This window comes from Trypanosoma cruzi, genomic scaffold (assembly GCF_000209065.1).
Source record: "Trypanosoma cruzi strain CL Brener 1047053516921 genomic scaffold, whole genome shotgun sequence".
In the NCBI taxonomy this organism is placed as follows: Eukaryota; Euglenozoa; class Kinetoplastea; order Trypanosomatida; family Trypanosomatidae; genus Trypanosoma; species Trypanosoma cruzi.
Genome location: NW_001849557.1, coordinates 203,998 through 217,563, shown reverse-complemented (window position 1 = coordinate 217,563; position 13,566 = coordinate 203,998). Strand labels below are relative to the sequence as shown.

The following is a 13,566-nucleotide window of genomic DNA, read 5'->3' as shown; positions in this document are numbered from 1 at the left end:
CCCCCCCCCCCCTCGTGGCGCGGCTCCAAAAAACAATTTTAGGCGATCCAACATCCATGAGAGCGATTGCGTTTGTTTGTGTTTGTAGAGGGGGAGGGGGGAGGGGGGAGTGCTGGGCGGCACCACGGCTGAATTTATTCAAAATAATAATAAAAAAAAAAAAAAAAAAAGAAAAGGCAATGAAGAATGAAAAGAAAAGAAAAGAAAAGAAGAAAAGTATTCGCATATCTAAACACAACACCAAGAGTGGATAACTAATAAAAGTCAAGTGGTGTAATATAAATGTATGTGTATATGTATATATCTATATATCTATATATACACGTATGTACATGCATGTATGTATTCGTTTTTGTTGATTAGGAATTTCTGTGGTGCCTGGGACGGTTCTTTATAATAATGTAATTACAGAGGGCTGCATCTATCTCGTTTTTTTTTTTTTTTTTGTGTTTTTTTTGTTTTTTCTCCATATATATATATATATATATATATTTATTTATTTATTTATATGTATGTATGTATGTATATTTGTTTTTTTTTTTTTTTTTTTTTGTGTGTGTATGTTTGCTCAATTGCTGCAATTAATTTTTATACCGATTGTTTTTTTTTTTTTTTTTTCTTCTTTTTTAATTTCAAAACGGTATTGGTGTTCTTAAATTACAGAGACAAGTACTACTACTACTACTGAATGAATGAATGAATTATAAAGTATTATTATATGCTTGCATGTAATTACTATTCCATCAACGGTAACAATGTGTCGATTGCGTTGTATCCGTTGTCCTCTTTCTTTTTTCTTTTTTTCTTTTCTTTTCTTTTTTCTTTTTTTTTTTTGGTTTTTCAGTAATGCTTGTATTAAATATAAATATTTATAAATATTTGTAAATATATTTATCGTACGATCATTTTTTCTTTTATTTTATTTTGTGTTTCTTTTCTTGTAATGTGTGCTCCGCGGGGTTGTAAGTATTTTTTTTTTTTGTGGTTTTTTTCATGTTTGTTTCTGCCGGACGGGCGTGCGGGGGAGGCGGGGAGGAGGGGAGGAGGCATGTGGGCTGCGATCCACAAGGGGGAGAAGGGCGGCGCCTACTTTTTTTCTTTTTTTTTTTTTTTCTTTCATTTCTTCTCCTCGTGGCTGTCTTCCTGCAGGCGTCAAGGCGCATCCCTCCACCTCCCTGCCTTCTTTCTTTTTTTCTTTTTTATTTATTTATTTATTGTTTTTGTTTTTGTTTGTATGCGTCCACCGGACGCCTCGGGGCGCAATGGACCAGCGGGGGAGGATTGGGAGGAAAGGAGGAGTGTCATAATTAAGTTGAAGAGAACGATAAATAGTCATCCGCGGATGTTACGTGGGTGCACACCGTTTTGTTTTTTATTGTGTGTGTGTTTTGTATTGCGTGTGCGTTATTAAATTTCACTTGTTTCCTTCATGTATTTCACACTCTCCTTTCCATCTCTATTCCCCAACCGTAATTCCCCCCAGTCCAATTTTTATTTTTATTTTTTTGTTGTTGTGTGTGGGAGGGAAATTTCACTCTATTTTTGTTACCGCTGGAGCAAAAGAAAAAAAAAAAAAAAAAGTATATTTATATATTATAAATGTAAATATATATATAAATATATAAATATATATTTTGTTAATGATTTCTTCTTCTTATTGGTTTTCCATTTTGGTGTGGGGCGATGCAACTTCTCCTTCTTTCTTTCTTTCCTTTTTTTTTTTTTTTGTTTTAATTTTTTTTTTCTGTTGTCTGTTGGCGCTCTTGTGTGCATGGATGGTGACTTCTGTTTACCGTAACTCTCTTGTCTTTTCTTTTCTTTTCTTGCCGTTTGTGTGTGTGTGTGGCGGCGTTGCTTGGCTCGAAACGTGTACGGTCGGTTTTGGATGCGTCGTTCTTTGTGTAAGATACTCATTTTTTTGGGGAAGTGAACAACGACGTACGCACATCAGAAACAGGGATGTCTGAGTCCAGAAGTGGTGACAGCGTCGAGGAGCCACCCCGCACCAACAGCCATGAGAAGAACAATAACAATAATAACAACAACACTGCTAGCACCGCTACGATGAAAACAACGTCCGTTTTTATTGGACTCGGCCCTGCGGCCTCCAGCATTTCCGACGATGCACTACGTCAGCGCCTTGAAGAGGTGGCGCCTGTGCTTGGCGTGCGCATCCGTGGTCGTTGCGCCTTTGCGGATGTGCCTGACCCGGAGACTGCGGAAAGACTTGTGGCGGAGTTGGACGGTAAACTTATTGGTGATGCACGCATGGCGGTGCAGATCAGCCGCAATAAAGATAAGCAGCGTCCCCCCGGTAATCAAAATCATAACAACAATTTGAATAACTCTGGGAGGACGTCGCTTTTTGTCGGTTTGGGTCCAGCCGGCGGTGCCATCTCCGACAGAGAGCTTCGCAGCAAACTGGAGGAGATTGCACCGGTTACCGGATTTCGGCGACGCGGGCAATGCGCGTTTATCGACGTGGCGGATATGGCGCACGCATCGAGAATGATTCATGAACTTAATAATCAGTACATTGGTGATTGCCGTCTTTCTGTTCAGTACAGTCGTGATAACAAGAGCTCTCGCTTTGGTGGCCGTATGGAGAAGCGTAGCCGCAGCCCGGTCCGTCGTCGTCGTCGGCAACGTAGTCGTAGGAGTGATAGCCTCGATCGCCGCCGCTATCGTCGACGCAGAAGTTACAGTTACAGCAGTCGCTCTAGCTCCAGCCGCAGAAGCAGTGTGGACTCCGATGACAGCCGTGAATACCATCGACGGGACAGACGGGACAAACGACGCCGGGAGCGCAGCCGCAGTTATAGTAGTCGATCGCGATCGAGCAGTCCATCTTATCGCAGGCGTCGTGATTAAACGGTAAACACGCACACACACACAAAAGAAAAAAAAAGGGGATAAAATGGCAGGCGATGAAGAACAGACATGTGAAGATTTAAGAGGACTTGACAGCGGCACGATGGTGTGTGTGTGTGTGTGTGTGTATGTGTGGGGTGAATTTTAACAGATTAACCAAAAACAACAACAAGAAGAAGAAAAACAACAACAACAAAAAAAGACATGAAAAACCACTCCACAAGGCACAGGTAGGCCAATGGGAAAGAAAGAAAAACGGCTGTGCGTTAGAGAGGATCAAAGAAAACAAAAACCAACAGCAACAACAAAAACAAAAAAAAAAAGAAACTGAGGAGATTTCTTCTCAGGCTCAAATGGACTTTCTCCTGTGTGAGTTAACTCTTCCATTTACATGTATTTTTTTTTTTTTTTTTTTTCTTTTCCCTTTCTTGCTTATTGGTACTGAGGCAAAAGTATCTTCCACAAAACCTAATGCCGTGAAGGCGTACCCGTGTATGCATATAAATATATACATGTGCATGCATGCATGTATACACGCGTATGTATTCTGCTTTGACGCGGATGGAGTTGTGGTGGAAGGGAGTCTTCTTGATGAGGCCATTAGGAGGGAAGGAGGGGAGAGCAACTAATTTGGTGGACAAAAACTCCCCTCAAAAGAAAAAAAAAAAAAATTGAGAAATAAAATAAAAAATAAAATTAAAAATAAGAGAGCCGGTGCAAAAGTCAAACGGAAGGACAGGAGAACTTGTGGCGGGATACATGATAAATTAAAGTCTTTTCCAGCCGAAAAAAAAAAAAAAAAGAAAAAAAAAAAAAATAAAGGCATTGACGAAGTTGGAGAGAAGGGACGAAAGCAGCAAAAGAAAAAAAAAAGAAAAAAAAAAAAAAAAGAAAAAAGAAAACAAAAAAGAGAAATATAACTAAAAGTAACAGACACATATGTTAAGGCGTGGTATAAAAGGGCCGGTGGTACGCCTGGCAGGAGGATGGATAAAGTGCAGAAGGGGGGCACACGGTGGAGTGTCAGGAGGGTGGGGTGCGAGGTAAGTAAGCTACCTCTCCGCGTTTGACTCTCATTTCTCAGTGCATGACATCAGTGATGATGGCAGAGGAGGACATACACATATATATATATATAAATGCTTGCAGGCTTGAAACCATTAAACGTGTCTGGAAATGATGATTGATTGCTTCTTTTTTTTTTTTTTTTTTTTAGGTGGACCCGCAGCGTCGAATGGTTCGCCATAAAGGAGGGAGTTCCCTGCGGAAATTTTGGATGTGCAGTGAAAGAGGAATGAGAGAGAGAGAGGGAGAGAGAGAGGGAGAGAGAGAGAGGGAGAGAGAGAGGGAGATAGAGGAAGCTTCCACTCTGTGTGTGTGGCGATGAGAGCAAATTGGCAACAACAACAACAACATCCAAGAAGTGTTCCGTTAATTATGGATACCTCGACGTTGTTACTTGTGGGGTTATTCGATCATTACCACATGAGCCAATTTACATCCATATTTTTTATCCACAGAAGTAACGGTTGAGGGGGGAGACCACTTCTCTTCCAAGAAAACTAAGGGTGACAAAAATGGGGTGTGGGAGGGTGGTGTGGGGAAATAATTGATTGATTACACGGCAAGGATTGTGGTTTGATTTGCTTTTCTGTATTCCTTTTTTTCCCCTTTTTTTTTCTTGGTTGTTGTTGCTTCATCTTACTGCTTCTGCTGCTTCTACCAATACTGTGGGTGGTACTACTGCTGCAGAGTCCGATTAAAAAAAAAAGGAAGATGGACTCTGCCGTGACTCTGGTACTATCTGCAGAAAGAAGCAGGTAAAATATATTTGCCATTCCCCCTCTATATAAGTGTAGTAACATATATATATATCTATATCTATATATATGTTTATATATACATATATATAGAGAGAGAGAAATAGAGAGAGGGAGGGAGGGAGAGAGAAATGGATGCGTGTTTTTTGTTTTTCTTTTTTTTTGTTATTATTATTATGATTCATTGTTTTACCCATTTTGCATGGGGCTTCACGAAAATTTTTTTTTCTCTCTTTTATCTTTATCGCTCGTACTTATTAGGCAAGTGAGCATTGATATTAGCCACTGGTTAGTGAATGAATTTAAATGAGCAGAAAATGGCGTATGTTTATGCGTATGCGTGTGTGAGGTAGATGTGGGAGTGGCGAGAATTACATTTGGATTGCTCTTTTTTGTCTGTTTCCCGTTATTATGGCCTCTTCGTAAGTGCATGTCTTCCTTTTCCATTTGGAGGTGTGAAGAAAGATTCCATGCGGTGGCTTTTGCCAAAAAAAAAATGTTTTAAATTTATTTTTCTTTCTTTTTGCGGCGTTTTTTTTCTTTTTTTTTTTTCTGGATGCTGTGGACCGTCGGCAGGTTTTTGACACGGGCATGGACGTGTGCCAGACACAATGCCACGCCCTCTCTCTCTCTCTTGCCACGTGCATGGCTTTGGGTGTCTGCATCGTCGCGAGGGGAGTACAGCGGGTGGGGTCGTGCAACAATGCGCTGCTGAGGGAAGAGGAAGAGGGGGTGAGGGGGAGAAAAGAATGAGAGGCGAGCGACTTCATTTTAACGGGAACTTGCAGGGAGCGTGGGGGTAACCGGTGGCTGGTGGCTGGTGGCTGGTGGCTGGTGGTGGCGACGTGCCTCCTTTCTGTAAACGTCTTCTCTTTATTTCTTTCTTTCTCTCTCTCGTTGGCTAAAACAAATAATAATAATAATAAAAGTGATAGGAATCGTGAAAAGGCGGGTTCTTTCATTCGCGAGCGCATTATTTATTTATTTATATATTTCCACGTAAACTGAAATATACACCCAGACACGAAAAAAAGAAAAGAAAAATAAATAAAAGGAAAAAAAAAAGAAAAAAAAAAACAGAAACAAGACAGAAGAAAAGCAAAACAAAACAACAACAACAAAAGAGGCAGAAGAGGGCTGAACGGTAAAATAAAAAAAAAACGAGCAAAACAGGAACGAAGGAAATGTCTGCAGAATACGATCACCTCTTTAAGCTTCTTCTTATTGGCGACAGCGGTGTGGGCAAGTCGTGCCTCCTCCTTCGCTTCGCCGACGACAGCTACACGGAGAGTTACATCAGTACGATTGGTGTCGATTTTAAAATCCGCACTCTCAACCTCGACGGTAAGGTGGTGAAGCTGCAGATTTGGGACACCGCCGGGCAGGAGCGCTTCCGCACCATCACAAGTAGTTATTACCGCGGCGCCCATGGCATCATCATCGTGTACGATACAACAGACATGGAAAGTTTTAACAACGTCAAGACGTGGCTCTCTGAGATTGACAAGTTTGCAAGCGAGAATGTGAACAAGCTGCTTGTTGGGAACAAGTGCGACCTCGTCCTCAAGAAGGCCGTTGACACGCAGATGGCGAAAGACTTCGCTGACAATCTTGGCATTCCGTTCCTCGAGACCAGCGCGAAGGAGGCATCGAATGTCGAGGAGGCCTTCACGAGGATGGCGATGGACATTAAGAAGCGGCTGGCTGCGCAGGGCGGTGGGGCTGGCGGTGCGGCGAACAGCAAACCCCTCCTCTCCGGCAGCAACAGAAACACCGGGAGCGGCAGCGGCCGCAGCAGCAGCGGCAGGTGCTGCTGAAAAGAAAACCAAAAAAGAAAACCAAAAAAAAAAAAAAACAAAAAAAAAAAGAAAAAAAAATTGTTGATGAGCGAAATAAAAAAGCAAAGCAAAAAAAACAAAAACAAAAACAAAAACAAAAATGAAAAGTAAAACAAAAAGAAAGAACAAAACAAACACACACACACACAAGTAGAAAATAAGAAGAATAAAAAAGAATAAAAAGAAAAGGAGAAAAAGGCTCTGTGTGTTTGCTTTTGTTTTTACGTTTGGGGGGTGGTGCAGCGTGATGGGACAACACACACACACACCGGCAGAAGCCGCAGCAGAAGAAGAAGAGCGGGGAAGGGAAATAACTCCTGCAGCCTCCACGTGATTTACAAAAACACCCGCAAGTAAAAAAAAAAAAGAAAAAAGCGGCGGGAATGAATGAGAAGGGACAGGAGGATGAAGATGGAGATGAGAAAAAAAAAAGGGGGGAAAAAAAAACAACGAGGAGGGCATGAGTAAAAAGAGTGAGACGGAGGGAGGAAATACTGTTGGGTACTGTAGGCACAAACCCACCATGCAGGAGTGAAGGAATAAAGAGAATTTGGCGGTGTGTGTGGATTTAAAAGAAAAAAAGAAAAAATAAATCTTTAAGGACCATGAAAGAAACAACAACAAAAACGTCAAGATGGAAAAGAGGGATTTGATGCTGCGGCCGCTTTACGGAGAATGAGGAAGAGGGAGAGAAGCATATGTACATATATTGGCTTTGGAAGACCTGCAATGGGGAACCACCCTCCCCACCACCACCACCACCACACACACACACAGTGTTGGTTACAGAAGTACTCTGCATGTACACCTCAGGGTAACTGGAGCATGGCGCGGGAAAAGAGAAAAAAAGGGGACAAGGAATGGGGTGGAACGAACAAAAAAAAAAAAGAATGTCAGTGCAGTCAAAGGCAAAAACAACAACAACAACAAAAAAAAAAAAAAAAAAAAAAAAAAGCAACAACGAGGAAATAACGATTGAATGAAAATTCAACACTTTTTTCTTCCTTTCTGTCTACACCAAATATTTTTGCGTGGTTTCTTTGCTTACGTGGACGTTTCTCTTTTTTTTTTTATTTTTCCCCTGCCCCCTTTGCTGTGTATTTCTTATTTCATGTGCTTTGATTTCTCTCTTGCATCATTGCTTTTCTTTTTATTCGTGTGACGTTTTATGAGCTTTTTCTTAGTCCCTCCCTTTTTTTCTTTTTTATTTATTATCTCCTTTCTCTTTGACAGCTCTTTTTTTCCCTTTGTCCTTTCTGTCTGTGTGTGTGTTTGTCTGTGTGTATGGCGCTGTGTACATCATGAGAGATTTATGCGGGAAGGGAGAGGGAGAGGAAGAGAGAGAGGGGAATAATGATCAGGGGAGTCTGGGGGCGGTGCTTGTGTGTATTTATGTGGGAAATTGGAGAGGAGGCAAAGATGGATATTTGATAGTAATCATCTGGACTCCTCCGTCTTTTTCCCATCCTTCCTTCTTTTCCTTTTCCTTTTTTTTTTCTTTTTGCTCCCACGTCATTATTTTAATACCGCCATAAAAATTTCTTTTTTTTCTTTTTCTTTTTCGCTTGTCGCTTTTCTGTATTTATTTTGCCTTTTTTCTTTTTTATGCGGCAACTTTCTTAGGGTGCGGAAAGGTGATGTCTTCTGTCGATATCTGCACTCCCCGCCATGCAACTTTCTAGTGGTCGTTATATCCATCTACCCGTATATATATATATCTGTGTTAATGAACCTGCAGTGATGTGATGGTGTCTCTTTACTCCCTTCCATGCTCTTTGCTGCTGCTACGGGGTGCCATGACAACTCCCTGCTGACTTGGATGTCATGATTGCATTTGCCGTCTCACATTTATTTGGTTCACTTTCTCCCTCACTCTTGCCTTTTTTTTTTTTTTTTTTTTTGGGTGGTGGTGGGTCTATTAGGGAATCCGTGATTCCAATTTTTAGGTTTATTTTTGAAAATTCGATTTTTTTTTTTTTTTTTTTTTTTGTGGTTTGTATAGTTTTAGGGGAATTTCTTTTTTTTTTCTTTCTTTTTTTTTTTTCTCTTGCGTGTGTCCGTCCCCGTCGTTATTGTCAGGAGTTCCGAGGATCCGCGGCCCTTTTTTTTCTATTTTATTTTTGGGCGCTTTTATTTCCCACGGACGACTGGCGGATTGCATTCTGTTGGCACGGCACGACTGTTTCTAGATACGCAGATACTCACCGCTTGGCAGGATGGATTCGGCAAACTCGCACGTGGAGACCAACTCGTTGGTTGGACCCTCCGTATCCGAGTCCATGGTGCTTGAGGCGCGTACCTTCTGCGTGGTTTGCGGCCATTTTGGCTCCGATTTTGTACTGCGCAAATCTGGTCTCAAGTGCAGCGGCTGTGTGGGGAAGACGGCAAAAAAGTCGTGGTCACGACTGCAGCAACGTCAGGCGAACGAGTTGCTCTCACAGGCGACCACGCGGGCCCGGATGGGCAGTACATCTTCCGTGGTAAGTGGGTTAGGGGAGCCTTTTCATTGGACAAACTTTAGTGCGATGGACAGTGAGGAGGCGGACTCGGTACCGCCTGAACAATTTAGGAATAATGGCAGCAGTTTTGATGTGCCAATGTCTTCTTTGCCTCATCCACCGCGCGGGAGGCCTTTGACACCACGGGTGGAGGGGGCAAAGGCCACGTCCAGTCCCTCTCGACAACCACACATTATGGACTATATTTCGAATACAGCATGCTATCAAGCTGCTGCTGCTGGGATTAGTGTGAAGGATGCAATGTGTCTTGTCAGCAACCCCACCGATTCCTCAACACTGGGGACGAATGAAGATAGTTACGTGAGCGCCACGAATAATTCACTCCTCGCTTCCGCGGCGGCAAGTGCACCACGTCGTAAGGCGCCTGCTGTACCGCCGCGAGCCAAAGTCAAGAAGCCAGGCCCGCCGTCGACGGAAGAAGTAGGGGAAAGCGGCGTCACGGAGGTGCAAGAGACAAAGGGAGACGGCGAACAAAAGGTAACAACTTTGCATGTGGGGAAACTTGACCCTGCTGCAGCCCCTATTCCTCTTCCTTCTCCTGCGAAAAAAGAATGCGAGGGGCCCAGTTCAAGAGAGAAACGGGTTAAGGCTCGCGAGACGGTCGTGGTGGATGCGTCATACGCTGCTGAATCTTCTAGTGCTGAAGGAAATGGAGCAGGGAGTGATGAGAAGTATGCAAACGCAGTGGGGCCAATAGCGTTGCCCCCATTACTACAGTCCGATTCTTGTTACGTACCACCCAAGACACCCCGTGCGGATGATTTTATAATTTTAGCGGATGCATCCTCAGATACCATGGCCAATGATGAAACATATGAATTGCAAAGGAGCGCCGCTCCTTTGCATACCGGTAGTAATGATGGAAAGCTGAAGGTTTCTACATCATCGCAAAGTTTTCGTACTACATCTTCAATGGCGCGTAAGGAGGCGGTAAAGACGAAGACCACACAAAGTTCTGCGGCTCAACCAGCTAGTGCACCTCCTCCCAATTCTGTACAATCTTCGACGGATGGGACAAGGTCCCCGGCCATGCATGCTTCTGCATCGTCAAAGAATGGTGGTGACGTCCCTAGGGGATGTCCTGCGCGGAAGGGGTCGAGTTTAACATCGACACCAGGAAACAGCAAAACAAAAGCGCAAAGAATACAAGGTCAAAAACAAGAACAAGGGTTACAAGTGCAGCAGCCCCCAACTTCTCATGTAGATCCCACGTCTAGAAACTTTGGAAGGTGTGAAATAACAACATGTGATACTTTGCGGACCTTTTCCCTCTCTTCCTCTTCCTCTTCCTCATCGTCTCTCTCGTCCTTGGAACGGGGATCATCCAGGGTGGGTGCATCATCGCAGGAAAAAGAGTTGCCTGCAGAGGTGACGTCACAGCGTCGGCCTTCCCTGGATAACGCGTCGGGTTTAGCGACTTTACACGTGAATATTGATCGGTTATATATTAAAGTGGAAGAACCACAGTATGCATCACCGGATGAATCGCTTCTGAGCCCAGCAACACAATGTTTTTCTTCATCTTTTTCTACAAGTACAGTGAACCAAACTGCTGTTCCTGTTCCTTCTGTTCCAGGGAGTAATTTTACTGTCACACGACACTTTTCTTCATCGAATCAGCGTCAGGAGGAGAATGCCGCTTCTTTAATGACGTCTCGGGTTTGTCTGGATCAAAATTCTGGCTTGGCCACAGAAGGAGGCGAGGGTACATCGCAACGAACATCTGGACGTCGACGAGGTTCGGCTTCCGCCGATAGAGTAGAGGCAAGAAAAATTGCTTTTATTCTTTGTTTGCGTGATCGTGATAGTAGGGAAGAGTTTTACTCCGTCAGGTGCCGTTACTTTTCGGATTTGGTGCCTCTGTTTCAGGAACTGAAGTCTCTGATGCATACACTCCCGCAAATTTCAGTTCTTCGCATACCGAGTGTACGTTATGTCCCAGAGAGTTACGTTGCGGAGCGTCGGGCAGAATGTCAGACTTTTCTGGACGCAGTGGTACAAAATCATTTTTTGGTTCGACACCCTAAAATGGTGAGGCTTCTACGACTGGAACCGTACTTAAATCAAAATGCGTCTTCGGCTGGAACGATTCATGTGAGTGGTTCACTGTGTGGAGAGAGTGTTGCGCATAATGCAACCAAAATAGGGCGCCGGAATACAGTGACGCTATTTACACAACTTAATAAGGATGCTTTGGAGCAGCTTCGTGCGATGTCCTCTAAGAATTTTCTGGGCCGTCAAATGAGCACGTCGAGTTGCTTGTCCACCACTTCATCCGTTGCCCGTCGTGGGGCGATAGATGCCATTATAAAGGAAGATTTGGAAAAGGTGCAGCTGGGGAATTTGATTGGCCGCGGTACTTTTGGCGCCGTGTACTTGGGCCTATTGCCTGGCCACTCCACTGTTGTTGCGGTGAAAATTGTGAAGGTCAATGAGAATGTGGATGAGGACTTTCTTCATTCAATGCGGAAGGAACTTGACGTTTTGCGTGCGGCTCGACACAACAATATCATACGTTTTCTTGGAAGTACATATCTTGAGCGGGAGCGTGAATTGCGTGTGTTTACTGAGTACGTGGAATGCGGCAATATTTCCACCATGGTGAAGAAATTTGGTAGCCTGCCACTTGTGGTGATACAAAAGTACATGATTCAAATCTTACGTGGTCTTCAATACTTGCATAATATGGCCATTGTGCATCGGGATATAAAGGGTGAAAATATTCTGATCACGAAGAAGGGCCGCTGCAAACTGGCGGACTTTGGATGTAGTGGTACTCTTCATGAAGTTGAGGGACGGGAGGAAATGCAGGGCTCACCCCTATGGATGGCACCAGAGATTATTCACGGGGCACCCCCAGCAACAGCAGGTGACATATGGGCATTGGGTTGTGTGGGTATTGAGCTGTTGCAGCGCCCTATTTGGAATATCGCGGGTGATCTCAACCCGTATATATTTCTTTACCGTATTGGGAAAGTGAATGGACCGCCCCATGGCCTGCCGACGGAGGAGGAAGTTGAGCAGTTTGCGGGACGCGAGGAAACACGGGAGGAGTATACATGCTTCGGTCTCTATCGCGACTTTCTTAGCAGCTGCCTTCGAATGAAGCCAGAGGAACGGTGGAGCGCCGATGAATTGTTGAAGCATCCATTTTTGCAGAAAGCCTTCTCAAGGCATCTGCGTTGGATGCCTCCTAAAGTGGGCGAAGAGAAGTCCACGAGGGCCACGGCGTAGTTGGGTGGATGGGAGTAATGGAGCGGACAACGTCATCAGAATCACGAGACACAAGTGTAGATAAAAAAGGGGGAAAAAAAAACGGCTTGGAAAGAGGCATCCAATGGGAAGCTGATAAAACCATATACTACGTACACAACCGTATAAAGATACATAGTTATATACATTTGGCCACCTCACTCTCTCTGGTTATTTTGTGTGTGTTTTTAAAGGCAAGTGTTCTGCTTGCTGCCACCAGCGGTATGACTGGAAAAGAGGAGGAGGTGGAGGTGGAGGGAATCCCCGCTGCTGCTCATATGTAACGAAGCGGAAACCGAAGGAAAGAACACGAAAAATAAAATTAACAACAACAAGAAAAACAAAACCACCAGGGGAGTGGGACAGGAAGTTACACTTCCCTGGTAACAGATCCATGCATGGCCAAAGGAAGTCATATATAAATATATAAATATATAACATGGTATATGATGGACAAAAGGGATGCTGTGAGAGCCAAAGAAAAGTCGCTTTCTTTTTCCCTTTCCTTTTCCCTTCTCTTTTTCCTCCACTCCCAAAAAAAAAAAAGAAAAAAAAAAAAAAAAAAAAAAAAAAAAAGAAACAACAACAACAACAACAACAACAAAAAATACGACAGTGATGAAAGAATGCATGAGTTCAGGCATCACCGAAAAGAAAACACCCAAACAAAACCAAAACCGAATTCGTTTTGTTTATTTTCGTTTCCTTCCCCTTTACATGTATGTGTGCATGGCACTGCAAAATGTCTCTGCCGCCGTGTGTGTGTGTGTGCGCGCGCGCTTATGCGTGTCGGAGAGCTAAATAAAGGCGATGACCTGCCATAACGTTTGTTGACATCATTCTTTGAGCCTTCACTTTTTTCTTTTTTTTTGTTGTGGTTGGTTCCGTCTCTCTCTCTTTTTTTTTGTTCTTTCATCTTCTCTCCGGTTGCAGCCGCGCACGAGACGAGACGAGGTCCAAAAGACATGAGACGGGGGAGTCAAGGAGACGGCTGCGGCAAACAAGCCTGAGCCGCCCCAGAGTCGGGGAGGAGGGAGTGAGAGGCAACAGCGAAAGACCCACACTCGCGCATTCCCTCAAGTGGGGTGGGGACCAAAAATAGCAGCAACAAACAAACAAAAAAGAAGAGAGCTGAAGGGACAGAATGAAGTCGAACAACCGACAAGACATAAAAGGAAAAAGAAACGAAAAAAAAACGTAGAATATTCGTTGTTGCGTCCAGCAGTCCGCTTCTACTGTTTTCATAAACCCGGTTTTTTTTTTTTT

General features: G+C 43.7%; 4 protein-coding genes across 4 annotated transcripts, besides 47 other annotated features; all 4 read left to right on the top strand.

Annotated features, from left to right (window-relative positions):
- Nucleotides 1-2,964: a sequence feature (heterozygous, Esmeraldo-like haplotype).
- Nucleotides 152-216: a microsatellite.
- Nucleotides 273-346: a microsatellite.
- Nucleotides 430-464: a microsatellite.
- Nucleotides 469-528: a microsatellite.
- Nucleotides 528-552: a microsatellite.
- Nucleotides 601-628: a microsatellite.
- Nucleotides 787-834: a microsatellite.
- Nucleotides 854-895: a sequence feature (AT_rich).
- Nucleotides 1,091-1,117: a microsatellite.
- Nucleotides 1,181-1,232: a sequence feature (T-rich).
- Nucleotides 1,487-1,507: a sequence feature (AT_rich).
- Nucleotides 1,582-1,633: a microsatellite.
- Nucleotides 1,697-1,744: a sequence feature (T-rich).
- Nucleotides 1,802-1,825: a microsatellite.
- On the top strand, nucleotides 1,960-2,871 carry Tc00.1047053503715.10 (splicing factor TSR1, putative; the record flags this gene model as incomplete). The annotated part of the gene is made up of 1 exon (XM_802519.1): nucleotides 1,960-2,871. One exon carries the CDS (start codon nucleotides 1,960-1,962, stop codon nucleotides 2,869-2,871), a length of 912 nt encoding a protein of 303 aa, XP_807612.1.
- Nucleotides 2,004-2,047: a microsatellite.
- Nucleotides 2,965-3,677: a sequence feature (areas merged during assembly that could not be assigned to a particular haplotype. This can correspond to areas where the two haplotypes were merged or to regions with more than two copies in the genome that were merged during assembly.).
- Nucleotides 2,978-3,006: a microsatellite.
- On the top strand, nucleotides 3,000-3,500 carry Tc00.1047053503715.20 (uncharacterized protein; the record flags this gene model as incomplete). Its single annotated transcript, XM_802520.1, has 1 exon — nucleotides 3,000-3,500. One exon carries the CDS (start codon nucleotides 3,000-3,002, stop codon nucleotides 3,498-3,500), a length of 501 nt encoding a protein of 166 aa, XP_807613.1.
- Nucleotides 3,029-3,067: a microsatellite.
- Nucleotides 3,154-3,198: a microsatellite.
- Nucleotides 3,268-3,292: a microsatellite.
- Nucleotides 3,361-3,417: a microsatellite.
- Nucleotides 3,532-3,577: a microsatellite.
- Nucleotides 3,658-3,692: a microsatellite.
- Nucleotides 3,678-3,826: a sequence feature (heterozygous, Esmeraldo-like haplotype).
- Nucleotides 3,730-3,786: a microsatellite.
- Nucleotides 3,827-3,865: a sequence feature (haploid, non-Esmeraldo-like haplotype).
- Nucleotides 3,866-7,280: a sequence feature (haploid, Esmeraldo-like haplotype).
- Nucleotides 4,063-4,085: a microsatellite.
- Nucleotides 4,168-4,228: a microsatellite.
- Nucleotides 4,735-4,783: a microsatellite.
- Nucleotides 4,784-4,821: a microsatellite.
- Nucleotides 5,198-5,245: a sequence feature (T-rich).
- Nucleotides 5,664-5,686: a sequence feature (AT_rich).
- Nucleotides 5,718-5,800: a sequence feature (A-rich).
- Tc00.1047053503715.30 (small GTP-binding protein Rab1, putative) lies at nucleotides 5,876-6,508 on the top strand (the record flags this gene model as incomplete). Its single annotated transcript, XM_802521.1, has 1 exon — nucleotides 5,876-6,508. One exon carries the CDS (start codon nucleotides 5,876-5,878, stop codon nucleotides 6,506-6,508), a length of 633 nt encoding a protein of 210 aa, XP_807614.1.
- Nucleotides 6,450-6,498: a microsatellite.
- Nucleotides 6,508-6,668: a sequence feature (A-rich).
- Nucleotides 7,281-13,566: a sequence feature (heterozygous, Esmeraldo-like haplotype).
- Nucleotides 7,458-7,483: a microsatellite.
- Nucleotides 7,850-7,877: a microsatellite.
- Nucleotides 8,068-8,134: a sequence feature (T-rich).
- Nucleotides 8,410-8,430: a microsatellite.
- Nucleotides 8,496-8,518: a microsatellite.
- Nucleotides 8,543-8,578: a microsatellite.
- Nucleotides 8,746-12,282, top strand: Tc00.1047053503715.40 (protein kinase, putative; the record flags this gene model as incomplete). Its single annotated transcript, XM_802522.1, has 1 exon — nucleotides 8,746-12,282. The coding sequence occupies one exon, from the start codon at nucleotides 8,746-8,748 to the stop codon at nucleotides 12,280-12,282; it is 3,537 nt and encodes a 1,178-aa protein (XP_807615.1).
- Nucleotides 12,715-12,738: a sequence feature (AT_rich).
- Nucleotides 12,835-12,880: a microsatellite.
- Nucleotides 12,879-12,904: a microsatellite.